Source organism: Oryzias melastigma, linkage group LG15 (genome assembly GCF_002922805.2).
Source record: "Oryzias melastigma strain HK-1 linkage group LG15, ASM292280v2, whole genome shotgun sequence".
NCBI classification, from domain to species: Eukaryota; Metazoa; Chordata; class Actinopteri; order Beloniformes; family Adrianichthyidae; genus Oryzias; species Oryzias melastigma.
In genome coordinates, this window is record NC_050526.1 from 8,960,071 (window position 1) to 8,977,021 (window position 16,951).

Below are 16,951 nucleotides of genomic sequence, written 5' to 3' on the forward strand. Positions count from 1 at the left end.
CTATTAAGGAACAACATTTTCATAAAAAGCATTAATGGTGTTCAGGTTTGTTGATAAACCTTTGTGGAAGTTCTCTTGAATTCTATTTATTTCTTCCAAAATCTGTAATTATTACAGATGTAATGATTCAGTCAAGTGTGAAAGACACACATATAGACGTATTTAGATTAAATTGTAAGAATTGTGGTACATTTTGTGCATCGTTGATCTTGATTAGTGAACTGAATCGGCACAGAAGTATTGATCCACAGCCCTAAACCTGAGCAGGCCTGGTCTATTCTGTATATTGACTACACCAAACATGCTCCTCATAAAGACCAAGAATAATATGTTGATCTTCAGCTCTCAGTGTCTACAGGGACGTGTTATCAGTTTATACTGATTAATGACTGTATATGAGAACTGGACTGAGTGAACCCCCTGCCGTTCCAAACATAAGATACCTGCTGGTTCCAATGTGAAGTTGAAATTATATTGACTTCTCTAGAGAAATAAACCCAAATTTTAGACTGGGGTGGGCAAACTACGGCCCGGGGGCCATATGCGGCGCATTAAGATATTTAATCTGGCCCACCAGATTGGAATAGATAATGTTGATGATCCTTAGTAATGTTTTTCTTTCCAGTGATTTTGGCGTCTCCCCATAGATCACAAGTGTCAAAGTCAAGGACCGTGGGCTGGATACGGCCCTCTGGGTAATTCTATCCGACCCTCTAGATCAGGGGTCCTCAAACTACGGCCCGCGGGCCGGATCAGGCCCTCCTCCACACTTGGCCCGCCCCCTGAACACTATCAGAGATGCATGATTTCTTTTTTTTCTTTTTTGCAGTGTGGCCATGCAGTCGAGACCTACATAAAGTGAATTGTTATTTCTGCACTCTGTGCTCTTGTCTAGTTTTGTGCGGCTTTTTCTAAACCTTTAAATGTTTACGTTTAGACAGATCCTACAATATTTACACTTCTTTTTTAGTTACAAAGTGCCCCACATCAGAGAAGAAAACCAGAATGTGGCGCCGGCCCTCACAAGAAAAAGTTTGGGGACCCCTGCCCTAGATTATTTTATTGTTATTAATGGCCCGATGTTATCTTTCACTTATTTCTAACTTGTATAATTTTGACAACATTACACATTAGAGAGTAAAATATTAAAACTTATTTAAGGTTTAAGTTGATTTATTCTGGAGTAATATTTGTGCCTTTGTATTATTTATAATTATGTTAAAAAGTTACAGTTTTAAAGTTTAAAAATAGATATTCTGCTAGCTTTTTGGAGAATTTTGGCATTTACTAAGATTTTTAGGCTATTTTGGAGTTCAGCTAATATTTCAGCTAAATGCTAGCTGTTTTGGCTAACCTATTTTTTTTTTGTTTGTTTTTTAGGCTAATTTGGCATGTAGCTAATATTGTATCTGGTTATCAACTCCAGCGTTTTTAGCTATGTATTTCAGCATCTTCAGCAGCCAAATTCAGTTTACAGCATTCACACTAGCATTATCACAGGTAATGCTATATATCAAGTTCATAATTACGTTAAAAAGTTATGTTTTTAAAGTTTTAAAAATGTAGTTTTAGTGTGTTTAATAAATGTTTATCCTGTACGACCCGTGACCTGAGGTGTCTTTTGGATTTTGACCCCTGGTGTGATTGAGTTTGACGCTCCTGCCATGGATGGTGCACTACAAATGCACTGAACATTGTCTAGTCACACAAAGCTTTCTGCACTCATTTGGTGGTGGAAGATTAGTTGTTGTACTGATGTTCGTGTCCTTTCCGAGTAAGAGTCATTTTTCTAAAAGCACATGAATGCAGCATTCCTTTAAACTTGTGTTTTTCCCTGCAAGATATCAACCCATTGGTGAAAATGGCTCCAAAGTGAGAGCAAAATCTGCAGTTTTGAAATAAAAGCTCCAAAAAATGTTCTATTTTAAATGTTAAATATTCATTTTCAATCTAAATTAAAGCATGTTTTCGTTCAGATTCCATATTATTTAGCAGGTAGATCACCACAACCTCCAATCATCCACTCCTGGTGTCTAATTTTAGAAAACCTTTGTGGCCCACGAGTCAAACCGTTTGCCCACTCCTGTTTTAGACTTTGAACAAACTAATTCTCCAGTTTGTTTCTTACAATGTACAAGTCTGGTAAAATTAAAGTCTGTAAGGAGTTTCTAAGACAAAGACACTTACAGGCGGTCCTCGGGGTCCAATAATCGATAGGCCTGGCTCACCTGGGGATCCCTAAAAATAAAAGAAGATTAAAAAATGGTTGAGATTAGAGGACTATTTCAGCCATCATGTTTAGCCATCACCTACAGAGATTTCTCAAAGGAAAACATTATACCAGCAGAGCCTGTCCCTGTTGGTAAGCAGCTGTAACAAAGTAATATTCATCTGACAGAAATGATTCACAGAGACATGAGCGCTGCTTTCAATCAGCTGCTGGCAGTTGTTCACTGAGGCAACCTGCAGACAATCTGAAGGGTTAGAGGTCAAACTTGCAGCAAATGAGCAAACTGCTAACATGCTGGCCAGCTGGGAATTCAAGCCATGGAGAATGCAAAGTTAGCAGGTTGATGGAAGTCGGGACTCCGAGTTTTAGTTTCCTCTTTCTCCAAAGCAGCTTTTATGGGTCGTTTGAAAGGCAAGACTCGACGTTTGAAACTAGTCTTCATCCTAGTTTATTTCTAGAGCCAAGTTCATAAGAAACAATGATATGAAGCAAAGAATATAAATATATTCTATAGGTATAAATACAGCAATTGTCACAACAGTGAGATTAAATAAAATTACATTTTAAATTAAAACAAACTGATCATTTTAGACTTGAGTTTAATGGTTTGAATCTTTATATTCTTAACTCAGTTTAACCAGTGAAACCTGAACATGTTGCTTTTGCAGTGATTACACAATAATGTCAGGAGTTCATGTCATTGCTTACTTTACCTGTCAGACGTTCTTTCTTTCCTTTTACTCATTTCAGTTTTGTCACTGTTTTATCATGGCAAATCCAAAGTAATTTAAGCAAAACCATTAACAGAACAACCAAGGGGACCATGCCTTCTGAGAGTCTGAGACTGATCAGTGAAAGCTAATGTTGTTCATCTTTAAAGAGACTCTGGAACACATGCCTTTAAAATCACTAAGTCACTTTGTTGCACCTGAGCTTTTTATAGTCTGGTCCGCTCTTTATATAGTAAAAATCCATGTTGTTTTATATAAGTTTTATACTGTAACTTTATTTATGACGTGTGCTGCTGAGGAAAGGTCACACATGAAAAAGATCTCAAGGGGTTTCACGTGGTTAATAAAGGTCACAAAATGTGTGAAAAAAGACTTTTAAAAACACTAATCAGTTCTTATTTACCACTGATAAACATCAGGATTTCTGTGTAAATGTAAATGATGCCGGTCAACAGAATCAATGCGGTATGGACTGGGAAATAATACACGAGATATCACTACATTTTGAAGTTGTCTACAAGATAGATAGAGAGAGAGAGAGAGAAAGATGTATATAGAGAGATGAAGAGAGATATCTAGAGAGAGATCGATAGAGATATCAAAGTATCACTTCCTTAACCGTGAATGTGGAGTCAAATCAAACCATACTGTGTTCCATTCTACAGTGAGAGTGAACAATCTCCTCGTAACTTTTCATTTATTTTATTTTTTCTGAACACTGTCACACAAACCTACACATGAGTTCTGGTTCTGTTAAAAAATGCTTTGACCAAACTTAAAGCATGAACATTTATTAAAGAAAAAGCAGGAAAATGTTGAACTGACACGATAATATCTGCAGCTTTTTTAGTTCAAATGAGAAGATATGCTTTCAGTACCAGCAAAGGAAACAGACGCTTCCTTTCTTCCTCACTGCTTATTAAAACCTCTTTTTGGGAAATCTTTTTTCCTGTTTTTATTATTTGACACAATTCTCTTAAACCAGATTAACTACAGATTCTAAACCCAAAAAGGAGTCCTTCGTTGACTTGGATGAATTTGTCGTTTTTTCCTCTGTCGTAAACTGAAGCACAAACACAAATAAAGTCCCTTTCATGAGGTCATGCCACAGATAACACCTGCCCCATCGGCCCCATCGGCCCCATCGGCCCCATCAGCCCAGGACATGAACGTGCTCGCGCCTGAACCTGCAGAGCTTTACGAGACCTCAGCTGCTCATCAGACACCAGGAGGCAGGAAACTCAGAGCTGAAGTCACTCGCTGAGCACAATTTAACACATTACATTTATTAGATATTTCACTGAATTAGAATATCATAATGATCAACTTTTAGATCATTAATACTTTGTGTTTCATGACAACAAACCATTGGTCAAAGCTAAAACCTGCTTTCAGACAACCTGTCTCCAGCTGATATCAGTTACTGTCTTTTTAAATATTTTATAAAGGAGTAATTCATAATTCTATGTATGAAAGGTAACTAGATTTTCTTTAGCTTGCACAGTCTAACTTTTGCACTCACTGAGTTGAACGTTTGTATCACTTTTCAGGTTACAGATCTTCTATCAGGATTTCACCTCACAATTCATTCCTCCTGTCAACTGTGCTGTGGTCCAAACAGAACCGTGTCTGTGGGCTTTTGTTTTTGGCAAACAGCACTTCATTTGCACCGCGACAACCCGTCTGGTCCGCTCTTCAAACCCCATAAACCAGCAAACCCAAACAGGCCCGACTCCGGTTTCCAGCCGTCTCTCCAATCGGCTTCGAGGAGGAAACCTAAAACCAGAACATTTCTGACAGGACCAGATATCCATACGACACCAAAAACACGTCCAGAAATATGTTCAAGTATACGACTGTTTCTGCAACCCAATACATGAAGGCCGATGTAAAAATGTGAAAAGAGATGATACCCGGGACATTTTCTTTTTTTTCTGCTGCTTCGGTGGAGATCTGCAGATGTTCTCATGCAGACTTGATTAGTTTGACTTGACGACAGGAGAGAGGTCAAGGTGACTAGTAAAAGTTCAAGAAAGCTCTTGTCACGTGATATAAACAAAAGACCACCAAATGAGAGCAGACAAACTACATCTCCTTTCCTTTTCAATTACATTTTCCTCTCAAATATCTGCTGTTTTTTCCTTGTGTCCTGTAAAGTCTTTGCATATCTGTAACAACTGAGCTGACCAGCGTCTGGCCCTAAACTCTTTCCAACAAAACCCACAGAGGTCTCGAGGAGTAAAGAGCTCTGGAAAACCTCTGTTTCATGTTTTCTTTGCGGTTTCCTTCTAGATATTTGACTTATAAGCCCTTTACAGCCAACTAGACTGTTTCCCTCCATCCTGTCAACCACAGCAGCGACTCTGGGACTCACAGCACATCTTTATCTCTTTGTACTGTAAATGATGGAGCTGAACGCTAAAACGGATTTTGTTTTGACTAACCAGTCATTTAGAAGATGCCACAAGACATTATTTGTTATTAGAAATCATAAGGCAATAATCCATCCACTCTTTTGAGGTCACAGAGATGCTGGAGCCTATCCCAGCCTGTGGGCCAATTGGTTCACCCAGTAATTTGCAGGTCATGAGGCATTAAGGTTTATTAAACTAATATATAATATTCTAAATACCACTAATGATAAGACGGTCAGCACTATGTCCAGTTATTGGTGAATGTTTTGGTTCAGAAACTTATTATTCATACTCAGTAATGTTCAGAAATGTTAAACTTGATCCAGATTTGTAATTAAAATAAAGCTTATTTTTAGTATCTATGCTTGTTCGATGGCGAACACCAAACATTTAGAGGTAGACTGCAGTGTGGGAGCTTTCAGCTGTCAAAGTGACACCATTCTGATGGTTTATTCAACTCATACATTAAATTGATCTAATATTTCAGTTTTTATAGAGTAGAAAATTACATGTTTTTTTTATTTTTATTTGACTTGAAAATGTAAAAGAACATTTTTAACCCTTTCACACCGGAGCTCCAGTGTTTATGCTCTTTGATTTGCTGTAACTTTTTAACCATGAACACGATCATTCCAGTAGATTCTGAAGGAGAAAAGCGCCGTGAGCTCACGCCGCTTTTCTCCTTCAGAATCTACTGGGATTACGTTGATCGTGTTCATGGTTAAAAAGTTACAGCATGTTAAAGATTTATCAATATTTAGCAATAATGTTTCAAAATGCTGAATCATGTATTATTGCTTAAACAGACTATTGATACCATAAAGTCACGTACAGTACTTCATGTGAAAAATCAGTTTTTTCACATGAAGTTAAATTTAAAATTCTTGCCTTGCACCAAACCTCATCATTTGCATTTTATGGAGGGATTTTTGTGCCAACATATTGTAAGCAAAGCTAACAGTTTTGAGATCAGCATTTTCTAAATTGCAAACAAAATGTAAAATGTTAGAAATAAAAATTCACAATTTGAAAATAAAAATATTCTTTATTTGCTTTCAACTTTATTTTTTTCATTATTTTTTCACTTCCAAACTTTTATCCTTTAGCTTTCAATTTTTTTTATCACGTTTGCATAATTTTTATCCGTTCAAAAAGCATTTTTGCATTTGCTATTTTTTTGTTTTCAAAATTTTTGTTTCCAATTACAAACTTTTTTGCTTTCAAAATATTTTTGACTTAGCCAACTTTTTTTTGGTTTTCGAAAGTTATTTTTTCTTTTTCCAACTTTTTTTTCTGTTTTCAAAAAATATTTTTGCATCTGCAAACTTTTTTTCTTCAAAAATAATTTTTTAATAGCAAACTGTTTTTGTTTTCAAAAATATTTTTAAGTTAGCAAACTTTTTTTTTTGCTTTCAAAATATGTTTGCATCTGCAAACTTTTTTGTTGCTTTTAGACTATATTTTTGTGAGTGCAGCACAAATGTTTTTAGATACGTAGTGTCTCATCTCTGATTTTCTCCCCATCTTTGACTTTGTGTTGATACCTTTTTTGTTCCGTGTAAAGTTTGTGCCACCCTGCTGACATTTTTGAAAGCAAATTATTTAGCATGTTTTTATTTTAAAATGAAGAATTTGGATTTTCAACACTTTACACTTTTTTTTGCAATTTAGAACATTTTGATCCCACAACTGTGACTTTTGTTTCTAATACAGTGACACAAAAATCCCTCCATTGATTCTTTCTGTTATGAGTGATGATTAAATTTTTCTGTCCATAAAGTGTGGCACATCGCTCTTTTCGAATGTCGCCTCATCTTTAAGCCGTGACGTCTATATATACAGAAGCCTCAAACTTCTGCTGTGTGTTCTGTCCCAACTGGACAGATTTAAAAACAAATCTGTCATCATATCATACAAACCATCATTTTAGCCTGCCAAAGACCTGAGATATTGCTCTTGGACCACACACCAACAACAACAACAACAACATGATCAAATCCATAAATATAACTGTGTTCATTTAAGGCTGTTCTGGAAAACCTCGGGAAGAATTCATCTCTATAAATGTGTCTCCACTTTCTTTGGGGAGTCTTAAATTAGAGCTTTCAGATACTTATGTGACAAATAGTTGCTATTGTGTTTCCACAGACTAAAGGGATCAGGTAATCCAACCAGGGTGGGAAACCATTTACAGGGTGACCCAAGTACTGTTTAAAAATAAAGACCCGAGTCTGGACATAAATCATGGACTACCTGTACACAGTGTGCACACAACTTCTACACACCGCGGTTTGCTTTGCATGTTTATAAAGCTCAACTAAATGGACTTTAGTCTGAAAGAGAACCAGGTGAAGGCGAGGATGAACAGAATGAAGATGCTGTTGACATGTACTACATGACATTTTGATGTGATCCTGCAAATAGTATAAGCTACTAAACTTACCTTCTCCCCTGCTTGTCCTTTTAAGCCCTGGGATCAGTCACAGCAGACACAGTCACATGCAAGAGGTGTGAAGGGAGGAGAAAGAAACACAAGAGAGGAACCAGGGTTAGACATGGAGAGGGTTTGGGGCATGCAGCATCCTCAGGACAAGTGATGGGATGTTGGGAAGGTATCAATGTGGAGGTTAAGCAGAAAACCGCTGCAAGTTCTACGGTGTATTTTATTGACATATGAAGGCTGTCAGATTGGCTTAATAGTGAAGTCATCTATGGACTTATCCAGGAAATTAGAAAAGCTTTAATATTTTAGGAATAATGACGGATTTGTTATTTATTTAAAAGTAAATCTCAAAAATCCCTGTGAGTGTTTCTGAGCTCACCGTTGAGTTTGCCTCTCACATCGGCTGTTTACAGCATTTTTGTTTTAGATTTTTTAGATCAATTGTAGGTTTAAATAATAATAATGATAATTAAAAATTAAAAATGTAATTTAAAATACATTTATATTTATTATAAAATACATAAAAATTAAATACATTTAAAATAATCATTACATTCTCCTGGTTTTTAGAGATTTTACTCAGTTTTGATTTTATTTTATTTGATGTTTTTTGCCTCTAGATAGATATCTTAATTCGTCTCAGGTACAATGAAATTAGAAGTGCTTCCTGGAGAGTGCAACACTCATACTTTAAATCTGTGTTTCCCAACCCTGGTCCTCGGGGCACACTGTCCTGCATGTTTTCCATGTTGTCCTGCTTATGCACACCTGATTCAGCTCATCATCAGGCTCAGCAGAAGCCTGATGATGACGGTCATCAAACGCAGGTGTGTTTGAGCAGGGTTGGATTAAAAAAATGCCGGACAGTGTGCCCTGAGGACCAGGGTTGGGAAACACTGCTTTAAATCAACCCATGGTAAAAAAAAGAAAAAAAAAAAAAAAACAACAACAACAAAAAAACTTACTACTAAAATAAAAACATAACAAGTGCTGGTAACCTGGACATTTCAATAATTTTAACTAAAAAACAGGATATTCAATAGTATCAATAGTAGTAAAATTGTTAAAAACCAAAGTGAAATAATAATGAAAATAATAAATATGAGAAAAAATTCACTTTGATGGATACTTTGATGATACTTTGATATTTTGTTAAAGAACACAAAAATGTTTGATCCTAATCAAAAAATGACAAACTTTAAAACTCTGAATTGACTTTTAGGACGGTTTCATGTTCATCATGGAATAACTGTGTAATAACTGTGTAATATCATGATCAATATCTGTGAAAAAAGAAGGTGGGGTTTTACTCAAAAAGTCAAGAATTGCCACAAAGACAGTTTTAAAGTACAAATTATTAGAGCAATTTTTAGAGTATATTTTACATAATACTTGTTATGATACTAATACTAGGTAATTTCTTAGGGATTCACAGGAAAAAAGACTGATTTTGTTTTCAAAACAAATCAAAATGGTGACAACTATTTACTGTATGTAAGGCCAAAAGTGTCCGACATGTTAGTGAAGATGAATCAGGTGTATTTAAAACAATAAAAGCTCTGTGCAGAATCGCTGAGGTGCTGAATGCTTGAATGTTTCTGTGACATCTGAAAGCAACAGCCACTTGGACTCACCATTCTTCCAGGAATTCCCATGCTTCCTTTGTCCCCCTATTGACCAACGCAGATTCAAAAGTGAGAGAGCTCAAAGAATGACATGACCTCTTGAAGGGACACTGTGACACTCAGAGTTACACAACTTCTGTCATTTCAAAGTCACAGCACCAATATTTCAGAGATTTTTAAACGGACTCCAATGCAAACTGACATTAGTTTATGTGTGAGCACAGATATACTCTTATGTCATAGTATCCCTTTAAGAAACACGACCATAGTTAGATTAGTTAGAACGTGCCATGCTTGTGTCAACATTTCACTGTGAGAGAAACCTCCTTTAATGCAATCGTTCTTTCACTCTGCAGACGTCTGACATGCTAAAGCAAAGCTGATTCCTTGTTAGTTTTTAGAGCTGGCGTCTTTCATTAGCTGTAGAGCTAAGCTGTGTTGTTCTGAACCCTAACCCTCTACTGAACAGTAAACAGGGCGTTGTATGTTAGACTTTTTGGAATTAGAGGAAGAAAAGGAGGAGTTTTCCTCTCCATTCGAACTCTCAGTAACTCACTCTAGCTTCAAAATGACCTTCATTTATCATCTACTAGGCAAAAACATGTTTTTTTTTTTGGTAGCTGGAAATACATTAAGTCATCAAGGAGTGAAGAACAAGACAGCTGAAAAAATTCTACTTTTTGAGGTTTTAAGTGTATTATACTGTTCATTCCTCTCTATAAAGAATCCTAAAGTGGTATTTTGATCCATTCAGTAATCCTCTAAAAACCTGCGCTATCAGCAGCAGCCCCTCCCACCCACGAAAACGAGCGGGTCGTATCGTGCTGACATCAGCACAATGTGAACCGCCCCCTTCAGGAAGAATCTGTGCTGCAAGCTCCGCCCCCGGGCTACAACGAACACACGTCCACTTTCTCTGCGGAGCATACGGTGATCATCAGCAAAGAGTTGTAATCTGTAAAGAAGTGGCTCATGTAGCTCATTTAGGTGTGAGAGGTTTAGGTGTTTGCTTAAACTTTCAAAAGCAGAGCCAGCACATCAGAAGTGTTTGGATTTTATCTTCAGGAGCACGACAGACCCGCCAGCAGCTCTTTGTGAGCTCCACTTCACAGATGACTGTTTGATAACCTCAGCATGTATCAAAGAGGATTGACCAAGAGCCTAAATCTCAGAGCCGGCGGCATTCCTACAATCAAACCGCATGAAGAGTCCAGACCTGTAAGCTAATCATGCAGTATACCGTTAGCGTATAACGCACCAGCTAACGCTACAACTTCAACACACGTTTAGACGGTCTTGTATAAACTATGTAGAGATAAACTAGATATTTATTTTTTTATTTGTATCAGGGACGAGTTGTTGTGTGTGGACGGATTGATCTGCCTGTGAAGCTTCGTTAACATAAACTTCAGCAACGCAAGCTGCCATTTCCAATGAAAAGTCCATGTAAACACATGCACCGGTAGAGCCGCTGGGTTCAAAAGTCGCATGTTTACACACAGCTACACACATTTGAAAGACTGTTGTTGGCCTCTATGTAAAATATGTCTAGCCACTGAACGACAAATGAAAGCTAGATCAGGTTGAACTTTGACCAATCAGGGGCTTGGATTTGGTATCGACGTATAGATAGCCTCCTTTTTCCTCCACAGAAGTGCCAACCGTTTCAAAGTTGGAAGATGAAACTAACTAATAATTGTGGTTTGTGCCCGCCTGGAAGTCTTTCATATATCGGAATAGAGCTGTGAAAGAAAAATCCTGGAGTAAGATTTGTGAGATTTGTTCCACTTTGGCCCTTTGGCAGGACTCTTCCAACTGCAGGTGATGAACAAACGCCAGTAAACAGCAGAAAAGAAGAAGCCCCTCCCTGCCTATCCAGTGTGAACACCATGGACTAAATGCACGTTCAGGAATGTGTGTCACACTCCTGTTGTGAACATAGCATAAGAGAACACAACTCTAGGTGTTGGAAAAAAAGCAAGTCCATTTGTTGGTGCTGCAGTTTGTCAATGATAGGTGAGCAGAATACAGAATTTAATTATTTACCAAAAAGTTTGATTGACTGACTGAATGATTGATCTGGTTAATTTCAAGCATAACTTGTGGACAATACAAAATAAAAACAAATAAAAAAAATCACACAGGTTTATGAAACTCCATCCATCCATCCATTTTCTTGTCCGCTTCTTCCCTTTCGGGGTCGCGGGGTGCCGGAGCCTATCCCGGCTACTGATGGGCGAAGGCGGGGTACACCCTGGACAGGTCGCCAGTCTGTCGCAGGGCCGAACCGGGACCTTCTCGCTGTGAGGCAAGAGCGCTAACCACTGCGCCACCGTGCAGCCCTTTATGAAACTCATTAAAGAAATAATGAAATGCAATTATAAAAGAAAAGGACACATTTAGGTCACAATTAATTCATTAAATATCAGTAATGTGGGGAAAAAATACATTTTTAGATGCATCGGTTATGATCAATAAAAAAAAATTCCTTAATGTGAGTTAGAGAGCGTTTCATTAAAGCTGGTCTGATGATAAAACTTAACATTATCTTAATTAAGGTTGTTGAGTTCAGTTAACATTTTTCCCTAGTGATCACAAGTGTCAAAGTCAAGGCCCGGGGGCCGGACCCGGCCCTCCGGGAAATTATATCCATCCGTCAAATCCTGCTGTGGGGCTTCAATTCGCATCAGAGCGCGCCTGTACCATTGATCAGCATTAGAGCAGCCTCTGCAGCGTGAATCACATTCGGTGTGAATGCACCTTAACTCAAGATCACACACTTCTACATTTACAATCAATCCTAAAGAATTCACAGTCAGCAACCAACATTGTATTGTCATTGTAGTGGAAATGATGTTAAAGATGACATCATCATAATCTGAGTCTTATGAACAGAGGTGGATAGAGTATTCAAACATTTTACTCAAGTAAAAATATTGTTACTTTACCAAAATAGTACTCAAGTTCAAGTAGAGAGTAGGCATCCAAATAATTACTTGAGTAAGAGTAAAAAAATACTTGGATAAAAACCTACTCAAGTACTGAGTAACTAATGAGTAAAATCCCAGAGAGAGGGGCGGGGCAATCTGCCGCCCCTGGCTGAGAATCACCTAACGATATATCCTGGATTGAAAATCACGTAACATACGGGGGGAATGTCAGACTGAGGAATCATCACAGGAGAGGAATCGCATTTTAATAGAGAGAAATCAGGCTGGAAACCGTGAACTATGTGCTAAAGTGGGTGCTAACAACTCACAAATAGCATGCTAGTTTGGTTCTATGAATGTTTTTATTAATGTTTGGTGTTTTAAAACATGATGGATGTTAATCAAACATATTTACGTTCAACCAGCACAAAAACTGATGGAAATTCATGTTGGAAACACGTAAAATGTGCGGTCAAGATGCACGTAGCTGCATTGTTTTGCTAGCTTGTAGCTAGCTGCTTTAAGAGCCTAAATCTTATTGTCGGTCGCAGTTTTTTTTTAATTGTAATAAGTGTAAGTGAGTTTGCACATTATTTTCTTGTTGAGTTTTTTTTTTGGTCTGATGTTCTGATATTTTTCTACAGGTTGTTTAGTAGAATGACTTTAGAAAATATAGGTCATGTTTTGGTGTGCCACCCCCAAAATTTAAAGTGGTCCCCCAGTGGCCACCCCCAAGGAAACATTTCTGGAGGCGCCACTGAATCTAAGCAGAACAAAATGTAAATAATTAAAGTAAATGAACCAATGCTACAAAACCATCATTTATTCAAATTGTTTTTTTCTTCAGACCCAAACAGCCACAATGGAGGAGGGAAAGAGCTGCATGTGGCTCCAGAGCCTCAGGTTGGAGATCTCTGATCTAGTCTCATAATCCATTCATGTTCTGCTGAACAAGACCGCTCCGCACCTGCACGCGCTTAGCGCCCCCTCCCCCCACCCAGTGTGCGTACATAGCTCATACCTGTCATGTGAGCGCCAGCAATTTCGCTCAAAGCACCCCCACCTGCACAGCATATCACAGCATATCCCCACCTTTCCGCGTGCGCCTTTACGCACAGCACATCTCTGTCCTTCCACGTGCGCCTTTACGCACAGTACATCTCCACCTTTCCACGTGCGCCTTTACGCACAGCACATCTCCGTCCTTCCACGTGCGCGCCCGCGGGGCGGGGAAAGAGAAAAAAGTAGAAAAGACTAGAGTAATCATAAAAAAGAGCGCGCCTCTCTTTAAAAAGTCAGAAGGGAAAAAGAGTCACGAAGGTGCGTCGTCATCCATGACTGTTGTACGGTAGATTGGGATCAGATTAGATTAGATCGCTTTGGGTGGCGATGAATTGGAGACACGCAGAATGTTAACCAGTGAAGCGGATGGATCCGGAATGAGATGGCCCGGGAACGAGAATAAGAGTGACCGCAGCTTTTGTCATGAGTGATACGGTGAAAACCGGCCGCTCAGCTGATCTCTCCCGCCGGAGCGGTGCTCCGCCTCCAATTCTTTTACCGGAACCGGAGCGTTCCGGTTTACTTTCACCCCTGGTGACATGTTTGATCCAGCTGGATTTCAGGTACGCACACATGTGGGGGCGTGTCTGTCGACTCTGTTGCTCGGCAGAGGAAGGGCGGGACTTTTGCGGAGAAATGCTGAGTTTCTGCGATTCTTTGACAATGGTAGTTGTTATAGAAAACTCGTGTTGGACCCAATAACATAATAAAATAATAATCTGTTTCCTCCATCTGGGATTTGTAATAGCAGACAGGTTCGATTCGCTCTACCTCTCCACCGCGGCGCTCTGGCTGCTGCCTTGCACCCGTCAAATCAAATTTCATCTTCCCCCTTTTATTAAATTCAAAGATTAATTTCAATTGATCAGTGCGAAACTATGACATCCAACTTATAACAGCAGCATTAAAAGGACCTTATAAACATTTTTAATAAATAAATATAACTTCCACCAAGTGGGAGTAACATGGATTCAGGTCGCGCAGCCCTCGCGGCCCAAAAGGTTCAGGACATAACTTTTTTCAGTGGCCACTAGGGGGCGCTCGAAGACCAAGAATGGGCCGCGGCCCAATGGTTAAGACTAACTGGTTTGAAGCTTAGCCCTGATTGGTCGGTTTAGAGCTGGCTCCTGATTGGTCCGTTTAAAGCTGAGTCCTGATTGGTCTGTTTAAAGCTGGATCCTGATTGGTCGGTTTAAAGCTGGCTCCTGATTGGCCGGTTTAAAGCCGGCTCCTGATTGGTCGGTTTAAAGCCGGCTCCTGATTGGCCGGTTTAAAGCTGGCTCCTGATTGGCCGGTTTAAAGCCGGCTCCTGATTGGTCTGTTTAAAGCTGAGTCCTGATTGGTCGGTTTAAAGCTGAGTCCTGATTGGTCGGTTTAAAGCTGGCTTCTGATTGGCCGGTTTAAAGCTGGCTCCTGATTGGCCGGTTTAAAGCTGGCTCCTGATAGGCCAGTTTAAAGCCGGCTCCTGTTTGGTCGGTTTTAAACTAGCTTCTCATTGGTCAGTTTAAAGCTGGCTCCTGATTGGTCGGTTTAAAACTGGCTCCTGATATGCTGGTTTGAAGCGGGCTCCTTATTGGTCGGTTTAAAGCTGGCTCCTGATTGGCCAGTTTAAAGCTGGCTTCTGATATGTCGGTTTAAAGCTGGCTCCTGATTGGTCGGTTTAAAACTGGCTCCTGATTGGCTGGTTTAAAGCGGGCTCCTTATTGGTCGCTTTAAAGCTGGCTCCTGATTTGTCGGTTTAAAGCTGGCTCCTGATTGGCCAGTTTAAAGCTGGCTTCCGATCGGTCGGTTTAAGCTCAATCCAAGGTTCTGATTGTTCTCGGGGACCAATTGGTTTTTCCAAATCGGGCTTTAATTTAAACCTGAGTGCTTCATCAAACTGAAAAACATTATTATTTGTAGCCTTTACAAAGTAAAAGTAGGTTTTGAATAGTACATCCTTATGACTTGAACTGAGAACTTTTACAAACCTGTTTGATACTGTCTCAACTGGAACATGTTTGAAGCTGCGGTTCTTATTTATTCTGCACACCACAAACACACAGAACAAATTATCTTCTGTGGTATTTATTTACTAAAGTAATACTTATTTGATACTCTTTTACTCGTTGATATATTCCAGCACAACTACATTGACATAAGGGTACTACAGAGACATGCAGTCAGGGAAGGCATCTGTAGAGCCTCACCTGCAAAATATAGCTAAACAATGCATAAATAACATAAAATGAATATACTTTTTAAAATTAAAAGCTGTAGCCCCGCCTCTCCAACGTCTCACTTGCTGACTGTAGTTGCAGCTGACGCATTGGCTGTATTTTTTGGTCTTTCATCATCATAAAATTATTATTTTTTTAATTACATAATTTTCTTATCTCTTACCATCTGTCTGACTGCACTGATGCCAGTTTGTGACTCTGCTATGCGCTTTAAAAACACTAGGTGAGACAGACAATTCGCCTAATAGAATTAGAGGCAGCAAGTCAAGTGCAGTTGTTTAGCATCAATTTCTAAATAGAGGATTTCGTTTTTAAACCCCTAAACCCAAGAATTTGTTTAGACACGTCACTGGTAGTGATTTCCACTGAGACAGAGATACTTAAGATTATTTTGTGTTTCATTTACAAGTTGTTTTTATAGGTATCCAGTGTGTGGGGGGTCATGGGTTGTATGTGTTAATAGGGAGGGTGTGAGGGGTTTTACTGTCTTTTGTTTTGTTTCTGTTTTTTTGCACACAACTACAGACCTCACTGCAGCACTGGGACACCTTTGGGAGATATAGACATATTCTACTGTTTAAATCGTGTAAGTTATGGTTGTTTTTATAAGTAACATTTCTACATCTCAAAAGTTGTGTCTGTTAAGAATATGTGTGATAAACATCTCTCCATCATTCAATTCTACTGAGCTAGCAATCCACTTTTTGTAATACTCAGACTAAATGAAATGTTCTGGTCATCTTCTCTCAGCTCTCACAGAGTCAAAAAAAAAAAAAACATATTGTATGCACTGCTATAGCTTATTCTCCCATTGGGTGTGAATTTCCACTTGGGTTTATACCAAACTTCAGCATGTTCATGATACTGAACAGACTCTCACAGCTTAAAGATTTCTGAAAGTTGTCAAAAGCCAAAAGGAAAGCAGCAGCTATTATTGTGTAAACTTAGATGTTATTAGTCGTTGTTGTAAGTGAGAAACTGTTCTCAATAAACCTCATAAAGATAAATAATAATAATAGGTCTAAAGCATATGTGTCAAAGTCAAGGCCCGGGGATCGGATCCGGCCCGCCAGATAATTTTATTTTATTGTTATTAATGGCCTGATGTTATCTTGTGCTTATTTCTAACTTGTATAATTTTAATAAAATATATATTTGTTGAGAGTAAAATATTTAAAAGTATTTAAGGTTTAAGTTGATTTATTCTGGAATAATATTCCTGCCTTTTTATTATAAAATTATGTTAAACAGTTATGGGTTTCAAGTTTTAAAATTTTACATTCTGCTAACTTTTTGG

At 38.6% G+C, this 16,951-nt stretch overlaps 1 protein-coding gene across 8 annotated transcripts in view; it reads right to left on the reverse strand.

Moving 5' to 3' along the window:
* The window catches only part of col13a1 (collagen, type XIII, alpha 1), a 140,801-nt gene that overhangs the window by 52,449 nt on the left and 71,401 nt on the right, over window positions 1-16,951 (reverse strand). For all 8 annotated transcript variants that reach the window (XM_024296974.2, XM_024296973.2, XM_024296976.2 and 5 more), the window contains exons 5-7: window positions 9,453-9,488; window positions 7,819-7,845; window positions 2,188-2,238 (exon numbers count right to left, since the gene is read on the reverse strand). In XM_024296974.2, coding sequence (XP_024152742.1) covers window positions 2,188-2,238; window positions 7,819-7,845; window positions 9,453-9,488 — 114 coding nt within the window. The remainder of the gene's footprint in view (window positions 1-2,187; window positions 2,239-7,818; window positions 7,846-9,452; window positions 9,489-16,951) is intronic.